The sequence below is a fragment of the Diabrotica virgifera genome, chromosome 5 (assembly GCF_917563875.1).
Source record: "Diabrotica virgifera virgifera chromosome 5, PGI_DIABVI_V3a".
In the NCBI taxonomy this organism is placed as follows: domain Eukaryota; kingdom Metazoa; phylum Arthropoda; class Insecta; order Coleoptera; family Chrysomelidae; genus Diabrotica; species Diabrotica virgifera.
This window is the reverse complement of record NC_065447.1, coordinates 236,666,452-236,682,630: the sequence shown is the minus strand read 5'-3', so window position 1 is coordinate 236,682,630 and position 16,179 is coordinate 236,666,452. Positions and strand designations below refer to the sequence as shown.

The 16,179-nt window shown below is 32.7% G+C and overlaps 2 protein-coding genes across 2 annotated transcripts in view; one reads left to right on the top strand and one right to left on the bottom strand.

Annotated features, from left to right (window-relative positions):
- Positions 1-16,179, bottom strand: part of LOC114331102 (major facilitator superfamily domain-containing protein 6-like) — a 101,470-nt gene that overhangs the window by 52,432 nt on the left and 32,859 nt on the right. The window lies entirely within an intron of this gene.
- LOC114331100 (neprilysin-1-like) overlaps positions 10,163-16,179 on the top strand; it is a 43,386-nt gene continuing 37,369 nt past the window's right edge. Inside the window, exons 1-3 of the mRNA XM_028280568.1 lie at positions 10,163-10,462; positions 15,489-15,774; positions 15,834-15,878. Coding sequence (XP_028136369.1) covers positions 15,507-15,774; positions 15,834-15,878 — 313 coding nt within the window. The 5' untranslated portion in view covers positions 10,163-10,462; positions 15,489-15,506. The remainder of the gene's footprint in view (positions 10,463-15,488; positions 15,775-15,833; positions 15,879-16,179) is intronic.

The following is a 16,179-nucleotide window of genomic DNA, read 5'->3' as shown; positions in this document are numbered from 1 at the left end:
GCTCAAGTTTGCTTGAAACCTTTATAAACAAATTAATGTACAATTTTTTTAAGAAAATTATAACTTCAAACGGGTATAACTTTAAAACAAATGAAGGTCAAATAATTTAACAAACTTTGTTTGGAAGCCTCTTAATTAGGCTTAAAAAGGACACCTTACAAGGCTCATTTGCATGCGTAGAAGTCGAGTTACGATCGGTAAAGCTTCGAAAAATACTTATTTTGCAATTTGCAATTTGCATTGTGCACTAATTTTACAATATCTTGAGTTCTAATTGTCGGATTTAAGTTTAGTAAACGGTTGTTTTTTAGTTTTTTATTAGGGAACAAATTTTATTTGAAACATTTTTTTCATCTCTTTTATTTTATGAGCCAGAGCCTTATAAACAATTAAATTGTGTATAACAATTTTTTGACCACTCGGATCGAAATCCCCCCTCGAAATTCGTAATCAGCAGCCCAAAATTCATAAGAAACCGTTGAGTTTGTCCATCAGAATTGCAAATGACACGGTGACCTCTATTTGGCGCCTAGACTATTTCGTATTACGAGAGATATCGCTGTTTTGCGTCTTAAGAGGATCGGTACGTATTTTTGGATGCAATGTTATTCAAATGGGGATTCCTTTTTTTCGAATCCTGAGAAAACTAATAAGTATTTTTGAAAAATTTAAACGCAGAATGAAAGATTACGTTATTAGCGAGGGCCGAAAGTCCCTGAGAACTTCTATTATGTTTATTTTAATAAGTTACAGGGGTGACAAACTAAGAGAAAATTTAGTGTGATTTTTAATTTCAAATAAATCATTCAAAATAAACTTTTTATTTATTCTAAGGGACTTTCGGCCCTCGGTAATAATTTAGTCTTTCATTCTGCGTTTAAATTTTTCAAAAATATTTATTGGTTTTTTCAGGATTCGAAAAAAATGAACACAATTCCGTGGTAATATTTTCCAAATCTATCTTTGTCTTACAACGCACTCAGCCGAATATAATATTGTCAGCATATATTGTCAGTCAGACACTGACAATCAGTGACAATTAAATATTTGACATTGCATCGGGAATATGTTGAGTTATTGATTAAATATTATTGATATTATAGTGTATTTGATAAATAATTGATTTAAGACGTGAACTTAATAAAAAGTTATTTATTGTGTATTATTTGTGGAAGATCCAAACAGAGAATACATCAGGATAATATATTCTGTGATCCAAGTATTTTGCTGTTAAAGATGTTCAAAATGTTAAGCGTTCCATAACAATATATTATTAAAAAATCACTTTAACACTTTTCCTCTTTTCTCGATTGAGTATTAGTCTTCGTTCACTCTGAATCGTATACAATCACTGAATACATAGTGAAAAAATTATCACATTTATTAACTGAATTAATAATTTGCAATTATAAAAATAACAGTTATCCAAGAACATTCAAAACCCATCTCTTTAAATTAATGATGACATTTTCAAGTAGAATGACATTCTAGTAATGTTTACATATCCGTACCAGTGTGAATTTTACTACACGTAATTTACCGTGTAAAGACAGAAAAAGTAGGGATACACGTAAAATATTTTCGAATTATGTACCCATAGCCTTAAAAGGTGGAAACATTGCATCGCAATGTTTTCCCTTAAATAGGCAGGATTGTTGATATTTGTTTCAGAGTCGTGACTGCATAGCTTCACTGAGGATGCATAGATGCTGAAATAGCTATATGGAGATGGTGGTCCAACTCTGAATCAAATAAAAGCAAAAACTGCCTTTATCTTTTTCATCTTTACTTAAGTACCTGAAACTGTCTTTCGGTAAACATGTCGGTCCTTTTCCTAGAAGAAAAGAAAGTAAATACGTGGCCAAAGTGTCCTTTATTTGCTTTCTTCTATATTCTTCGTCTCTTGTGCTTATATATTGTAAAAGTCGGAGATACAGGATGCAGCCGGAAAGCAGTTTCTTAACGAAAAGTCTTGGATTTAAAATATTGTTTATTGTTTTTATTTCAATTATTCTAATTGTATAAAAGTAGCAAATTTTGTATCTGGGGCTTTTCGTCTTCCTCGTATATTAATTTCTAATTGTTGCGAATGCCTTTTCACGTAAATTCAATTAAATGTTTTATTTAAATAGCTTCTTCTCCGTCCCTTTCTCTCTTTAGGTATTCTCTAGGATATACAGAACTGACATTGTGAATAGTTTCTATTCAATACTAATACCGAAATAGAACTCTTATCTTACCTAGGATCCTTGCCAATAAAACTTTCGGTATATACATATAAGGGGGTTGGAAATGCGTGCCGCCACCCCACAACAGCCGATTTAAACCGAATTTGAACGATCCTGACAGGTGGTTTCCTCTGGATATGGTCCAGGAGCTGCTGTGATCGATAGGAAAATTTTAGCAAATACAACGCAATAGTGATATAACCTTAAAATATTTCTATCAAACGTCCTGATACTCCTGTTTCTGAGATCCTATTGCATTTTATTTTGAGTAACTTAAACTATATAATTACTATGTTTTTATAATATTAAATTTGTATCTTAAAGTGCTATTCACAAGATATTTGAATGAGGAAGAAATCCCGAATAGTTGGAAAGAAGCATGGATTACTCCAATTCACAAAAAAGGTCCAAAAGATATCTTCGGAAACTACAGGTGTATCTCGGTCACTAGTATCTTTAGCAGGCTGTTTGGTAAAATCTTAAAAAACATGATTGAGTAAAAATACAAAACTCATGAAATTGAACAGCAAGCAGGTTTTAGAGCTGGAGGATCTTGAGTAGACCACATATTTACCCTAACACAACTTAATGAAAAGAAAGTTGCAAGAAGCCAGGAAATACATCTTTTATTTGTGCATCTCCCAAAAGCATGTGACATGATTCCTGTGAGAAAGCTGTGGGAGTCTCTTGAACGATCTTCCTTAAATAACTCGATCATCGCCGCGGTCAAACAACTATACAATAAAGCCACATCAAAAATCAAACTAAACAACACCTTATCAGAAGAATTTCCAGTATCAAGGATGCTGCCTCTCCCCAGTACTATTTAAGATCTATTTAAATGAAGCACTAAAACACTGGAGACGATCTTGTTCAGGGATGGGAATTCAACTTGACGATGATACAACTTTGTATACTCTACACTCTACATTTCGCGGATGACCAAGTCGTAGTAGCAGCGGATAAGGAAAATTTAGAATTCATGACGAGACGGTTATTTCAAACATATGAAGAGTGGGACCTTTCTGTAAATAGAAACAAAACGCAATACTTATGCATCGGGACTGATCTAATAGTTAAGAAGATCTAATAGTTAACGAACAAGAAACAATCAAGAACTGTGAGGAATATGTATATTTGGGAACAACAAACAACAAGAGTGGGCGCACCGAAAAAGAGATAGAGCAAAGGATCGTGAAAGGAAAAAGGGTGATTGGATGCTATGGTCAAAAGAATTATCTAATCAAAGAAAACATCTTAACTTTAACTTCATCTTTAAAAGTATAGTGCTCTATGGATGCGAAATATGGCAACTAACTAAATCCCTGGAACGACGCCTACTTGCATTGGAAATGGACTTCTGGAGAAGATCGGCTAGAATATCAAGTCTTGAAAGAATACAAAATGACCAAATCAGAAATATAATGGGAGTCAAGTCAACCATCATAGACGAAATTCAAAGAGGATAACAGCTTTGGTATGGCCATGTAAAAATAATGGATGACGACAGACTGCCAAAACAAATTCTAAAGTAGACGCCAAGGGAAAGAAGGAAGAGAGGAAGTCCGAAACAATCCTGGCTAGGCGGCATTCAGAAGGCAATGTCTGAAAGGAATCTTCACCCTGGTTAATGGAACGACCGACGAAGCTGGAAACTGGGAACCGGAAGGCGAAGAACGTTATAAATAACCGGGATAATAATAAAATAATACTATATTTTCAAGTAAACAAAGTAGCTATCAAAACTGGCAATAGAATATGCAATTCATTTAAGAGGATAAAGGGACTACTACACGACTTCTCATACCCTGGTCAAAATATTCCTGGACAATCCCCGAAACCATCGAAAAGAAAGTGGGAAGAAATCGTCATACCAGTAAGAAACGAATACATTATATGTTACAGTTCAAGTTGATTATTCAGTTGGAGTTGACTCCAACTAGTTGGAGTCAACTCTAACGGCTGGTTTCAGTAAAAGTTGATTATAAATATAAAATGATGATTTATATTCAACATTTACTAATAAAAGTAGACTCCAACTAGGAAAAGTATACTCTTCCCAATGCAATTTAGTAAAAGTTGATTCTGATTCACACAAATAGCCGATTCTAGAAATTAATGTTACTGAATATGTTCAAATTAGTCTAGAGGGTATCGTCGCCCCCGTTAGGTAAATTACTCCGATTCGAATTTTTTGCACAAACTTACTCAAAAAGAGGTCCTTATAACAAATCTACTGGGTGCCAGGCAGTACCTTGATCGATAAATTGTTTAAACAATTTTTTAGACAAATTCACAAAAATAATTTTTTCACTTCGAGTAATTTTTTTTAAATCATTTGGGTTATTCTGAGCAAAAAAGTTATTTTGTGATTTTTCTCTAAAATTGATTGTTGTCGAGTTATACGCGATTTAAAATTTGAAAAATGCGAAAATAGCCATTTTCAAGGCTTAATAACTCGTTAAAATCCATTATTATGAAAGTCAGAAAGTGACCAAATCAAAGTTTATAGCCCCCTCTACAAGATCCAGCAGAAATTTTTTGTCACTATTTTATTACTAAGCTTTATCTATAATTATTAACAATGAGCGCTAAGTGCGTATTAGGCGGCCGTCAATGGTGAGTGCTAAAGAGATGCACCATTCCGGCCGTTCAATGGTGAATCTCACTCGCACTCACATTGACGGCCGCCTCAATACACGCTTAGCGCTCATTGTTGATAATTAAAAATAATATCTTATTAATGAAATAATGACAAAAATTTCTTCAGGATCTTATAGAGGTAGCTTTAATCTTTGATTTTTTTTTAGTTTCTGACTTCACTAAAATCATTCATTATTGTACTCATTTGCCCTCATTTTCGGCAGTAAAGTAACACTTTGTTGTATTGAAAGAAGAATGTTACTTTACCTGCCGCGATTATTAATCAAATTAACCGAGATTGAATGTAAGTGGTCAATGGCAGCAATCGATTATTTATTTGAGTGAAATTAAAATTTATTTACTTTAATTATTAAAAATATTGAACAAAATTTATCTTATTATTAATTAAATTTATGTCAAAAAGTAAAATTCTGTAGTGTTTCGCAATTATATTCATACAAAATAGAATGTTACTTCAGACACACTTTAAACCCTTCATGTATGTACTGCTATCTATATTTACAATTTTCACACAATAAAACCTTTACATTGTAAAGGTGAAATTAAAATTTATTTACTTTAATTATTAAAAATATTGAACAAAATTTATCTTATTATTAATAAAATTTATGTCAAAAAGTAAAATTCTGTAGTGTTTAGCAATTATATTCATACAAAATAGAATGTTACTTCAGACACACTTTAAACCCTTCATGTATGTACTGCTATCTATATTTACAATTTTCACACAATAAAACCTTTACATTGTAAAGGTGAAATTAAAATTTATTTACTTTAATTATTAAAAATATTGAACAAAATTTATCTTATTATTAATAAAATTTATGTCAAAAAGTAAAATTCTGTAGTGTTTAGCAATTATATTCATACAAAATAGAATGTTACTTCAGACACACTTTAAACCCTTCATGTATGTACTGCTATCTATATTTACAATTTTCACACAATAAAACAATACAAACAATTTTACAATGTAAAGGTTTTATTGTGTGAAAATTGTAAATATAGATAGCAGTACATACATGAAGGGTTTAAAGTGTGTCTGAAGTAACATTCTATTTTGTATGAATATAATTGCGAAACACTACAGAATTTTACTTTTTGACATAAATTTTATTAATAATAAGATAAATTTTGTTCAATATTTTTAATAATTAAAGTAAATAAATTTTAATTTCACTCAAATAAATAATCAATTGCTGCCATTGACCACTTACATTCAATCTCGGTTAATTTGATTAATAATCGCGGCAGGTAAAGTAACATTCTTCTTTCAATACAACAAAGTGTTACTTTACTGCCGAAAATGAGGGCAAATGAGTACAATAATGAATGATTTTAGTGAAGTCAGAAACTTACATAATATGAGATAGAGTAGATAAAAATTATTTTTGTGAATTTGGTTAACAAAAATTGGTTAAACATTTTTTCGACCGCGGTACCGCGTGACACCCTGTGTATTTGTTATAAGGATTGTTATACGGATGTATTTCTTTCGAGTAAGTTTGTGCAAAAAATCGAATCGGAATAATTTACCTAACGGGGGCGACGTTACAGACTATACTAATAAGTAGTTGAAACGTTCAAAACAAAGAAACGCACACTCATCAAAAATGCACTTGAGATTCTCGTATAATCAACATTTACTGAATCGATCCAGGAAGAGTCAACTCCAACTAGTAAAAGTTGATTTAAATTTTTAAAATCAACTTTTACTGCTCGTTTCAGTTGGAGTTGACTCCAACTAGTAACTGAGAACAGTACTCCAACTAGTAACAAACTGAGAATCAACTTAAACTGTAACATATACACTAAATTTTGCTGACGACCAAACAGTGATCGCACAAGACGAAGATGACCTCAGTTTTGTGATGAAAAAACTGGAACGGGAATATACAAATAATGGGATTGAAATAAACCTAAAGAAAACTGAATATCTAACAACTTAGAATACAGAAATAAAACAGTAAAAAAGAGAAATATGCTTTGTTATCAAGCATTATCCGTTTCCGTATTTCTTCCTCCTCGCTGCCATTGTCATTTATTTGTACCTACACTCAGGTATGTGAGCTGTTCAACTACTTCTGTATTAGCGTCGTCTATTGTTAAATTCTGCAGGTTTCGTTGGTTCCTTGCTTGTATTAGGGCTTTAGTTTTACTTACGTTGATAGCCAGCCCTACTTCTTTCTTTCGCATTTTCTTCAAGCTCCACATATAGTTCTGTGACGTCTCTTGCGGTTCTTCCCATCAAGTTTACATCATCTGTTTACATTTACATCATTGCCATCTGCTTAGACTTATTAAACAGTACATTTTTTGGGTTTACGGACATTTTTCTTATGACAATATTATATTCCATACATACAATATATTAAACAGAGTCGGTGACAGCTCATCTCCCTGTTTTAGCCATTTAATTATCTGTAAGGTATCTGTCAATTCATTTTGAACTCGTACTTGCGCTTCTGTGTGGGTCATGGTGGCTTGAACTAACTTTAGGTACTAATTTCCTTGGTATACCAAATTCTTGCATAACTACATATTATATTTTATCTCTATGTACCTATGTATGTATGTTGTCTAAAATCTACAAAGATTTCCTCCTCTCACTTTCAATTGTATTTTGTCAATCATAGAGTATGTAAATTATACCAGCCACAAGTAGGTCTGGATCCCGCGTATGAAAAAAAAGTTGATTAATAGCAAGCTGAAAATTTGTTAATAGCTTAAGGGTGTCTAGTCGGATAAACTTTGATATATGGGAACACTGGAACAGGGGCAGATTTAATTGTGGAACAGGTTAAAAATTTGGAACGGTCACACCACGAAAACGGCACATTTATTTTGTCCGACAGAACAGACTTAAACTCTTCGAACAGAGATTAAACTCTCATGCAAAAATCAGACCGCTATTTATCACCAAATGGGCGTTTTAATGAGTGGAACATGTAGAATATGTCAAATGACAGGAATTATGACAGGTGATAAATAGCAGTCTGATTTTTGCATGAGAGTTTAATCTCTGTTCGGAGAGTTTAAGTCTGTTCTGTCGGACAAAATAAATGTGCCGTTTTCGTGGTGTGACCGTTCCAAATTTTTAACCTGTTCCACAATTAAAACTGCCCCTGTTCCAGTGTTCCCATATATCAAAGTTTATCCGAGTAGACGCCCTTAAGCTATTAACAAATTTTCAGCTTGCTATTATTCAACTTTTTTTTCATACGCGGGATCCAGACCTAAAGTACTTACTGTTTAAAATTGTACAATTGGATTGTACACCTTCAGGGATTAAGGTTACAATACAGGTATTAAGTTGCCTAGTGTGCTTTTTCCCTGAAGTGGGTGCATTATATTAAATATAATATTATTGTTAATTACAATGTACAAACTTCTTCTTTGAAAATAAAATAAATTGAAATTGAAATTTGGTAGATATCTATGTCGTGCTCCCAGGCCTTAGCTAATATTTGGTTTACGTTGAATACCAATGTTTAAGAAAATAGACAAAGAAGACTCCAACAATTATAACGGTATAAATATACTGAACACCGCACACCGCAGAAGCTAACCACAAAAGTCCTAACCAACAAAATCAATAAACTAACAACTTTATCAGATGAACAACAAGGATTCAGATCCGGAAGATCCTGCGTAGACGCCGTATTTATACTGAGACAAATCACAGAAAAGGCCATTGAGTACAATAAACCAGCCTATATATGTTTTATAGACCTGACAAAGGCTTTCGATCGCATCCAAGTCGAAGACGTCTTACATTTACTAACATCTACTTTCACAATCGAATACAGGTAAAGATAAATGGAAAACTAAAGCAGTTTATACCAGTACAAAGCGGAGTCAGACAAGGTGACTCATTAAGCCCACTGCTCTTTAATATAATAATGGACGAATAATAGAAGCAGTACGTAAAGGTTATGGTTACAGAATGGGGAACAAAGAAATCCAAATATTATATTATGCAGACGACGCCGCATTAATCGCCGAGACAGAAGACGATTTTCAAAGATCTTCAATACAACAGCCAAGAAATACAATATATTAGCAGAAAAAACCAAATGCATGACAACATCTAAATACCCACTACGATGTAAAATCGAAATTGATGGGAAAATAATAAAGCAGAAAGCAAGGTTTAGATATCTGGGAATAGATATAACCAGTTACGGAGATGTTGAAGAGGAAGTGCGACAATAAAATGTAAAAGAAAGTAAAGCGGCGGGATCTCTTAATGACACAGTTTTGAAGAACAAACATCTAAGACAAGACACAAAAGCAAGAATCTATAAAGCAGCAATTAGACCTATATTGACATACACGGAGGAGACAAGACCTGACACATCTAAAACGAGACGACTACTAGAAACAGCAGATATGAAATTACTCCGACGAATATCAGGGAAAAGCCTGTTGGATAGGGAGAGAAGCGAAAACATATGAAGATCATGCAATGTAGAAAACATAAATGGATGGGTGACAAAACGGAAAAAGGAGTGAAACGAACACATTCCTTTTCAATTCGTCGCCTTAATACTATAACTTGATAACTCGAAATTAGTAGTTTTGAGATAAACGAGTTTAAAGATATTAAAGATATTTGTGCCGCTACCATGATGTTGGTAAATACGGAATTCACTCTGCGGCTCTAAAATACTGTTCCTTAACTTTTTGGCAACTGATCTATTTAGGAATACGGTGCAAATTTGAACTTTTTAACACAACTAATATTTTAAACATTATTTTGTTGAAAATTAGCCCTCTGCCATGGGGGTTGCCAGGTTTACTAACGATTCTCGAATTCTGGCATTAAAATGAACCGAATAAACAGATAGCAATTATGTGGTAAGCTCAATGGTTTCAGAAAAACACGTGCTAGAACTAGATAACTCGAGTTATCTAGTTATAGCATTCAGTGTATGTCGTATTCACGATTATTTCGATTAAATAATAGCTTGATAACTTATCTTGTCAAGTTTTAGCACTGAATATTAGGAGCATTTGAGTTTTATCAACTTTCGTCAATCATAAATAAATACTTAACCCGTTTGGAGCGAGTTATCAAGTTTTTACACAATATGGAGGCAAATAAAATACATCTTGTGAACTAGTTATCTCAAAAACGTCAATTTTGGAGTTATCAAGTTATAGTACTAAGGCGACGATGATCCAGCTCGTAGACTAACAGCTCACCGCTGAATATTCCTGGAGTGTTTCGGCTCTCAGTGCAAAGTTTACGTTTATTTAGGTTGAGTGGATGATCGATCCTTCTTGCGCGCATCTAGAGGCCTTTTGAAGTGTGATGAAAAGCGGATTTGCCGATTTCCGACTATTTCGCAGAAGAAAATGAGGAAATGCTCATTGTACTGTGAAGTGCCGTGTGGGAACGATTGCGGTGAATATGCTTTGTTTTGCTCTATTGACCGAATACGGGCGGTGAATTGAGAAATCCGATTATAACCTATAAAAATGATCTGCATTGGAAAATCGGAGATGTTTGTTTATCATTAGCTTAAGTGTACTAGAACTAATAACGTGTTATGCAACAAGTGAGGGTAAGTGAGGGTTTCTTGTGAAGAAAACTTCGTTTTTTTATAATATCAATTGTTATAAATTATGTTATATGTGATGTAGGGTGATATCACATTTTTTTTTCGACGTTTAAAAGAAGTTAGTGGTATAGATATACAGAGTGAGTTTTATGTATGGAACTTCTGAATCATCTAGAAAACGGCTTGAATGATTTTTATAGATTTTGGTATGTAAAGGTCTTTTGATGCAGCCAATATTATGGTGGTATTTACGTTGTTGTCAGAGCTTTCGTTTCTATACAAATCTAATGAACTTTCTTATTGCAAATAGATCACCCTGTATATTTTTTGCCTTTTTTAAGTCCTTAAGAAATACTGATTATTTTTCATAGAATGTTCTCTATACCTAAACCATAATTTCGGAATTACTACTACATTTACATTATCTTTATCGAAGAAAAAATAATACATTTAAATGAATATTCTCGTTTAATTTTTTGAATATTATTCAATAATTTATGGTAGGGGTGCAAAGTATGCTAAATGTTCAGTGACTCGAGCATTTTGGGAACCTATTGGGTTGTGAAGAGTAGGTCCTAAATCCAAAAAAGTTTAAGTCAAGTTTTCCATTTTAGTGGGGACTTGTCCATTTTTAATTTAATTTTCCATTTCCAACAATCGTTTTTTTTTAGATTATAGCGGCATCTATCCCTAATTCGAAAAAATGTCTTGAATACAAGTTACTTATTTTTACGTAAGGGGCTGCAAAGGGTATATAAAGCTGCAATAAAAAATGGGGGCTCCCATTTAAATATGCCATGTTCGGGACTCTTGAGCAGCCAGGTTGCAAATAAGTTTTTTGGGTATTATAATATACCTAATAAATTATAAATACAAAAATGCCCGTCACAGTTCGGACGAGAATTTTAGTTATTAACAAATAAGTGTCAAAAATGGCAGTTTTTTCGTTTAAAACGCCACAGGTAAAAATACAGTAATAAAATATTTTAGTCACGGTTCTTAGACATTACTACGGTTGCCTAAATTGACTAACCAATGAACATTAAGGGTGAGATTACGTCACGAGAGTTTACTGTCATTTGAATCGTAATATGATTTTTTTCGTATCCTGAGAAAACCAATTATTTTAGAAAAATTTAAACGCAGGATGCAAGATTACATTACTACCGAGGGCGGAAAGCCCCTTAGAATAAACAAGCAGATTCTATTGAATGAAATATTTGAAATTAAATATCACACTTCTCTTTTATTTTCAGCCCTGTAACTTATTAAAATAAACATTATAGAAGTTTTCAGGGACTTTCATCCCTCGGTAATAATGTAGTCTTTCATTCTGAGTTTAAATTTTTCAAAAATATTTATTAGTTTTCGCAGGATTCGAAAAAAAAAATTAATACAATTAAAACACATTGAGAATTTTGACATGCGTCAAAGTTTTGCATTAACTCAATGTAAAATTATGAACTGTTGAATTCCAGCTTCCCTAATAATTATTTTACATCAAAAGACATTAGAAACTATTTGAAGAGGATTGAAATCTGTATTGGAAATAACTGTTAAAATTGGTCTACGTAATTAAACATATTCCAAAATTTTGTCAAAATGTAATACATTTTAGTTTTCAGCCCAAACTTAGGCCACACACAATGCAATAATGTTCACATTTTTGAATTGTCAATATTTTTATTTTATCATCTATTGTTTAAAAACAATACGGTTGATAAGATACCCTCAGTTGCGGAGAAAGGATTAATAATAAAGATTTTTTTATTCAGTCAATGGTGTGAGCACTGTCAGTTAAATAGTAACGTGTGGCCTTACTTTTACACGCATACCTATTGTGGCAAATGTATCATATTTTTCAAAATTTTGGAATGCATTTAAATCGTAGAACAATTTTAACTTTTGATTTTAATACAGATTTTAATTCTCTACAAATATTCTCTCATGACTTCTGATGTAGAATAATTAGGGAAGCAGGAATTCAACAATTCAGAATTTTACATTGAGTTTTCTATGGCCCTTTTTACGATTCACCACCCGGTATAAGATAAAATGTGTACTATTTGTCTTATTATTTCATAATAACACAAATATACACAATAACACACATTCAATGATCGAAAATAATTTAAAAATATAGGAATGTAAACTCTTGTGACGTAAAGTCAAAAATATAAGTCTCCCCACCACCGTCGGACAAGACAACCGTAATAAAGTCTAATAACCGTGGCGTATAGTATCCTTTAAAAGGTTAAAAATGGCAGTTTTTGAATTTTGGTCTGATCATTTATTGTTTCGGAAATGTCAAAATAAAACTAAAATTTCGAAAATAAAAAAATTGTTATAACTTTTGCAAAAATAGCCTTTAGACTTTCATATTGCATGAAAAGTTGAGTCAAACAGTCAATATAATGCACAAATAATAATTGTAACACGATTCGTCAATTAGTCTAAATTTTATTCAATTTGTTTATCCCAAAGAGAGTTTTTTTGCAATGTTATTTATTAATTATAGTTATATTTTCAAAGAATTAAAAAAATCAATAAAAAGTCACTTTTATCATTCCGAAAACATTTTACTAAAGTAGAGTAATTTTTGGCTTATAAACAATTTGAATAACTTTATTAATATTGACTCTAGATTAAAACTACTTTGGGATTTGAAAAGCTAGTATTTTTACACGAATTTTCAAAAAAAACCTTTCTGCCTGGATTAGTTACGGTCAAAGTTAGCCACTTTTTTTTTATTTAATTCACAGCTACTTTGTTTATAACAATTAAGCAACCTAACTAGCGCCATTTTGAAACTAAAGGTATATAGTTTATGTGTAAAAGTTTCAGTAAAGTTTGAACTTCAACAAAGTGGTCAACAAAGCTTTAAAAATTACGTCCTAACGAAATCGATTCGTGGACGGGGGAGGGGAGTTATTAAAATCCGTGCACTCAAAAAATGAAATTGATTCTTCAAACATATGCTGCGATTAATATCTCCGGAGCTTGTTGATTAATTTTGACCATAATTTTTTCAATTTGTATGTACTCGTAGTCTTGTAGAGTACGTTATGTACACATATCCCCACGTAACATTACAAAATGGAACTAGATAAGGGGGAACTAGATAAATGGAAGTGATAAGGGGGAACGCCCCTTATCACTCAGGGATATGAAAAATAGATTACGACTGATTCTAAGACCTACCGATTATTCATATATAATTTCATAAAAATCGGTCAAGCGGTCTCAGAGGAGTATGGCAACTAACACTGTGACAGGAGAATTTTATAGATGTAAATATATAGATGGCTATTGAAAAATGGGGGTTGGTGATAGAAGAATGAAAATTAAGGGTTGTATGTATTTTTTAATTCTACACCATATAAAATTAAGGTAGGCAATATTGTCTAAAAAAATATGAAAAATAGATTAAAACCTATTCTCAGTCCTACAGGATATACGTGTAAAATTTCATAAATATCGGTCCAGCCGTTTCGGAGTAGTATGGTAACTAACACTATTACAGGAGAATTTTATGTATATAAAAGTAACTGTGAATTAAATAATAAAAGTGGCTAACCTTGACCGCTTTTAACCTAGGCGAAAAGTTTTTTTTGAAAATTCGTGTAAAAATACTAGCTTTTGAAATCCCAAAGTAGATTTACTCTACAGTCAATATTAACAAATCTATTCAAATTGTTTTTAAGCCAAAAATGACTGTACTTTGGTAAAATGTTTTCGGAATGATGAAAATGACTTTTGATTGATTTTTTTTAATTCTTTTGAAAATATCAGTATTCTTCTTTCATGTAGTTTTCACAGAATTCCTGTATCATTATTATTTTCTGAACAATAACATTGCAAAAAAAGCTGTTTGGGATAAACAAATTGAATAAAATTTAAACTAATTGACGAATCGTCTTGAAATTTTTTGTGCATGATATGAGTTGTCTCAACTTTTCAGCAATATAAAAGTCTTAAGTTCGTTTTCGCAAAAGTTACAGCAAATTTTTTATTTTCGAAATTTTAGTCTTATTTTGCAATTAGCAAAGCAACAAATGATCAGACCAAAATTCAAAAACTGCCATTTTGAACCTTTGCTCATCTACTGAAAGATGAATTCTCTAAAAAAGATATTTAATTACCTTATTTTTACCTGTAGCGCTTTAAACGAAAAAAATGCTAATTTTTTTTAAAATGAATAACCATTTTCAATTTCGTTGCAACACGAAACTACAGCCGCATCATTATTCTTGTTCAATCAGAGAGTGCAGCAAGCACCTCTACCGGTTTCGAAACTTATTAGTCTCTCATCAGAAGGCACATATGCTGCACTCTAACCCAACTAGGACAAACCCCGGCGTGCAGTCACGGATTGCAACGAACGAAATGGCATGGATGCCCTAGCGGCAACTGCTATCAAAAAACTAAGTTTTCAATCTAATAGCACATAAAACAAAAACTAAAAATGTTATTCCACATCCTACCAGACTGAAAACAATGGAAACCTTCTCTGGTAACACCTCCGAGGCTTCTACAATTTGCAAGCCATAACGAATGCTGAGACTAAGGAAGATGAGGGAATTTTACAATTTATAATTCACGTCCCATCTCTTCAGCGCGGTAAAGTTCCAACGAGAATGGTTCCCTTCGTACTCCCATCGGAGTAAATGTAAATCAAAATGAATAACCATTATCAACTTCGTTGCAACACGAAACTACAGCCGCATCATTATTATTTTTTTTAATTTTTTTTTCTATGGAGTGTTTGGGTTATAGATATTGTATGGCTGCGATAGAGCTAAGAAAGTCGGTAAGAATAAGACCTCCTGGAATGTTAGAGGTACTTGCGTATTTTAGAGCTTGGTCTGTGGCATAAAGTTCTGCCGTGAAAATGGTTGTTTCTGAGGGAAGTGTAAATATAAGATTAAATGTTGGGGAAACTATATCTGAGCCTGCATCATCATTATAAATTTAGATGCGTCTGCGACCTTTAATTTATTTTGGTATAAACTAAAATTGTTTGTTACAGCGTGCAAAATAGAAAAACATGAGCAACAACCTTATAAATCAGAACAATACGTGGAAAGGGGTAAGCAGTAATAATGGAATCATCAGTTCAAAATACCAAGTGCCTGAAAACATGAACTCTCGGAATGCCGTAGTGGAGATTGCTCGGACAGGAACCAAAACCGTTGTAGTGCCTCGACATAGACCTGACAGAGAAAAACTTTTAGTGATATTGGTAGTTGCCCTTCTGGCGTTCTGCGGGATGCTCATGATTATGGTTTTTACTAGAAAGAATCAATCTTGTACTGGTAAGGTCTAATTCACGTAAGGTTATGATTGTAAAACTATTGTAAATTCCGATTTTTAGTGAAAAAGAAAACAATTTGTTTAACGGAGGAATGTGTTCGAACAGGTAAGATTTTTTGATTTTTAACACACTTTTTTATCTTTAACAATATTTCGTCAATATGACAAATAATATTTGACTCGACACTATTCTTTGTGGATCCTGGCTTGCTTTAAGATCTGTCGTCATTCAGTCACTGTTCAGTTTCTGGTGATCTGTTTCCATCTTACCTTCTGATTTTTAATATTGTAATGGCGATCCTGCTTCCACATGGCATCTCAGTCTAACTAACCTCAGAGTGGCCAAACGCGGTCAACAATTAAGTCGCAGGTAAAAGAGTCGAGAACTTTCTTACACAAATAGGTAG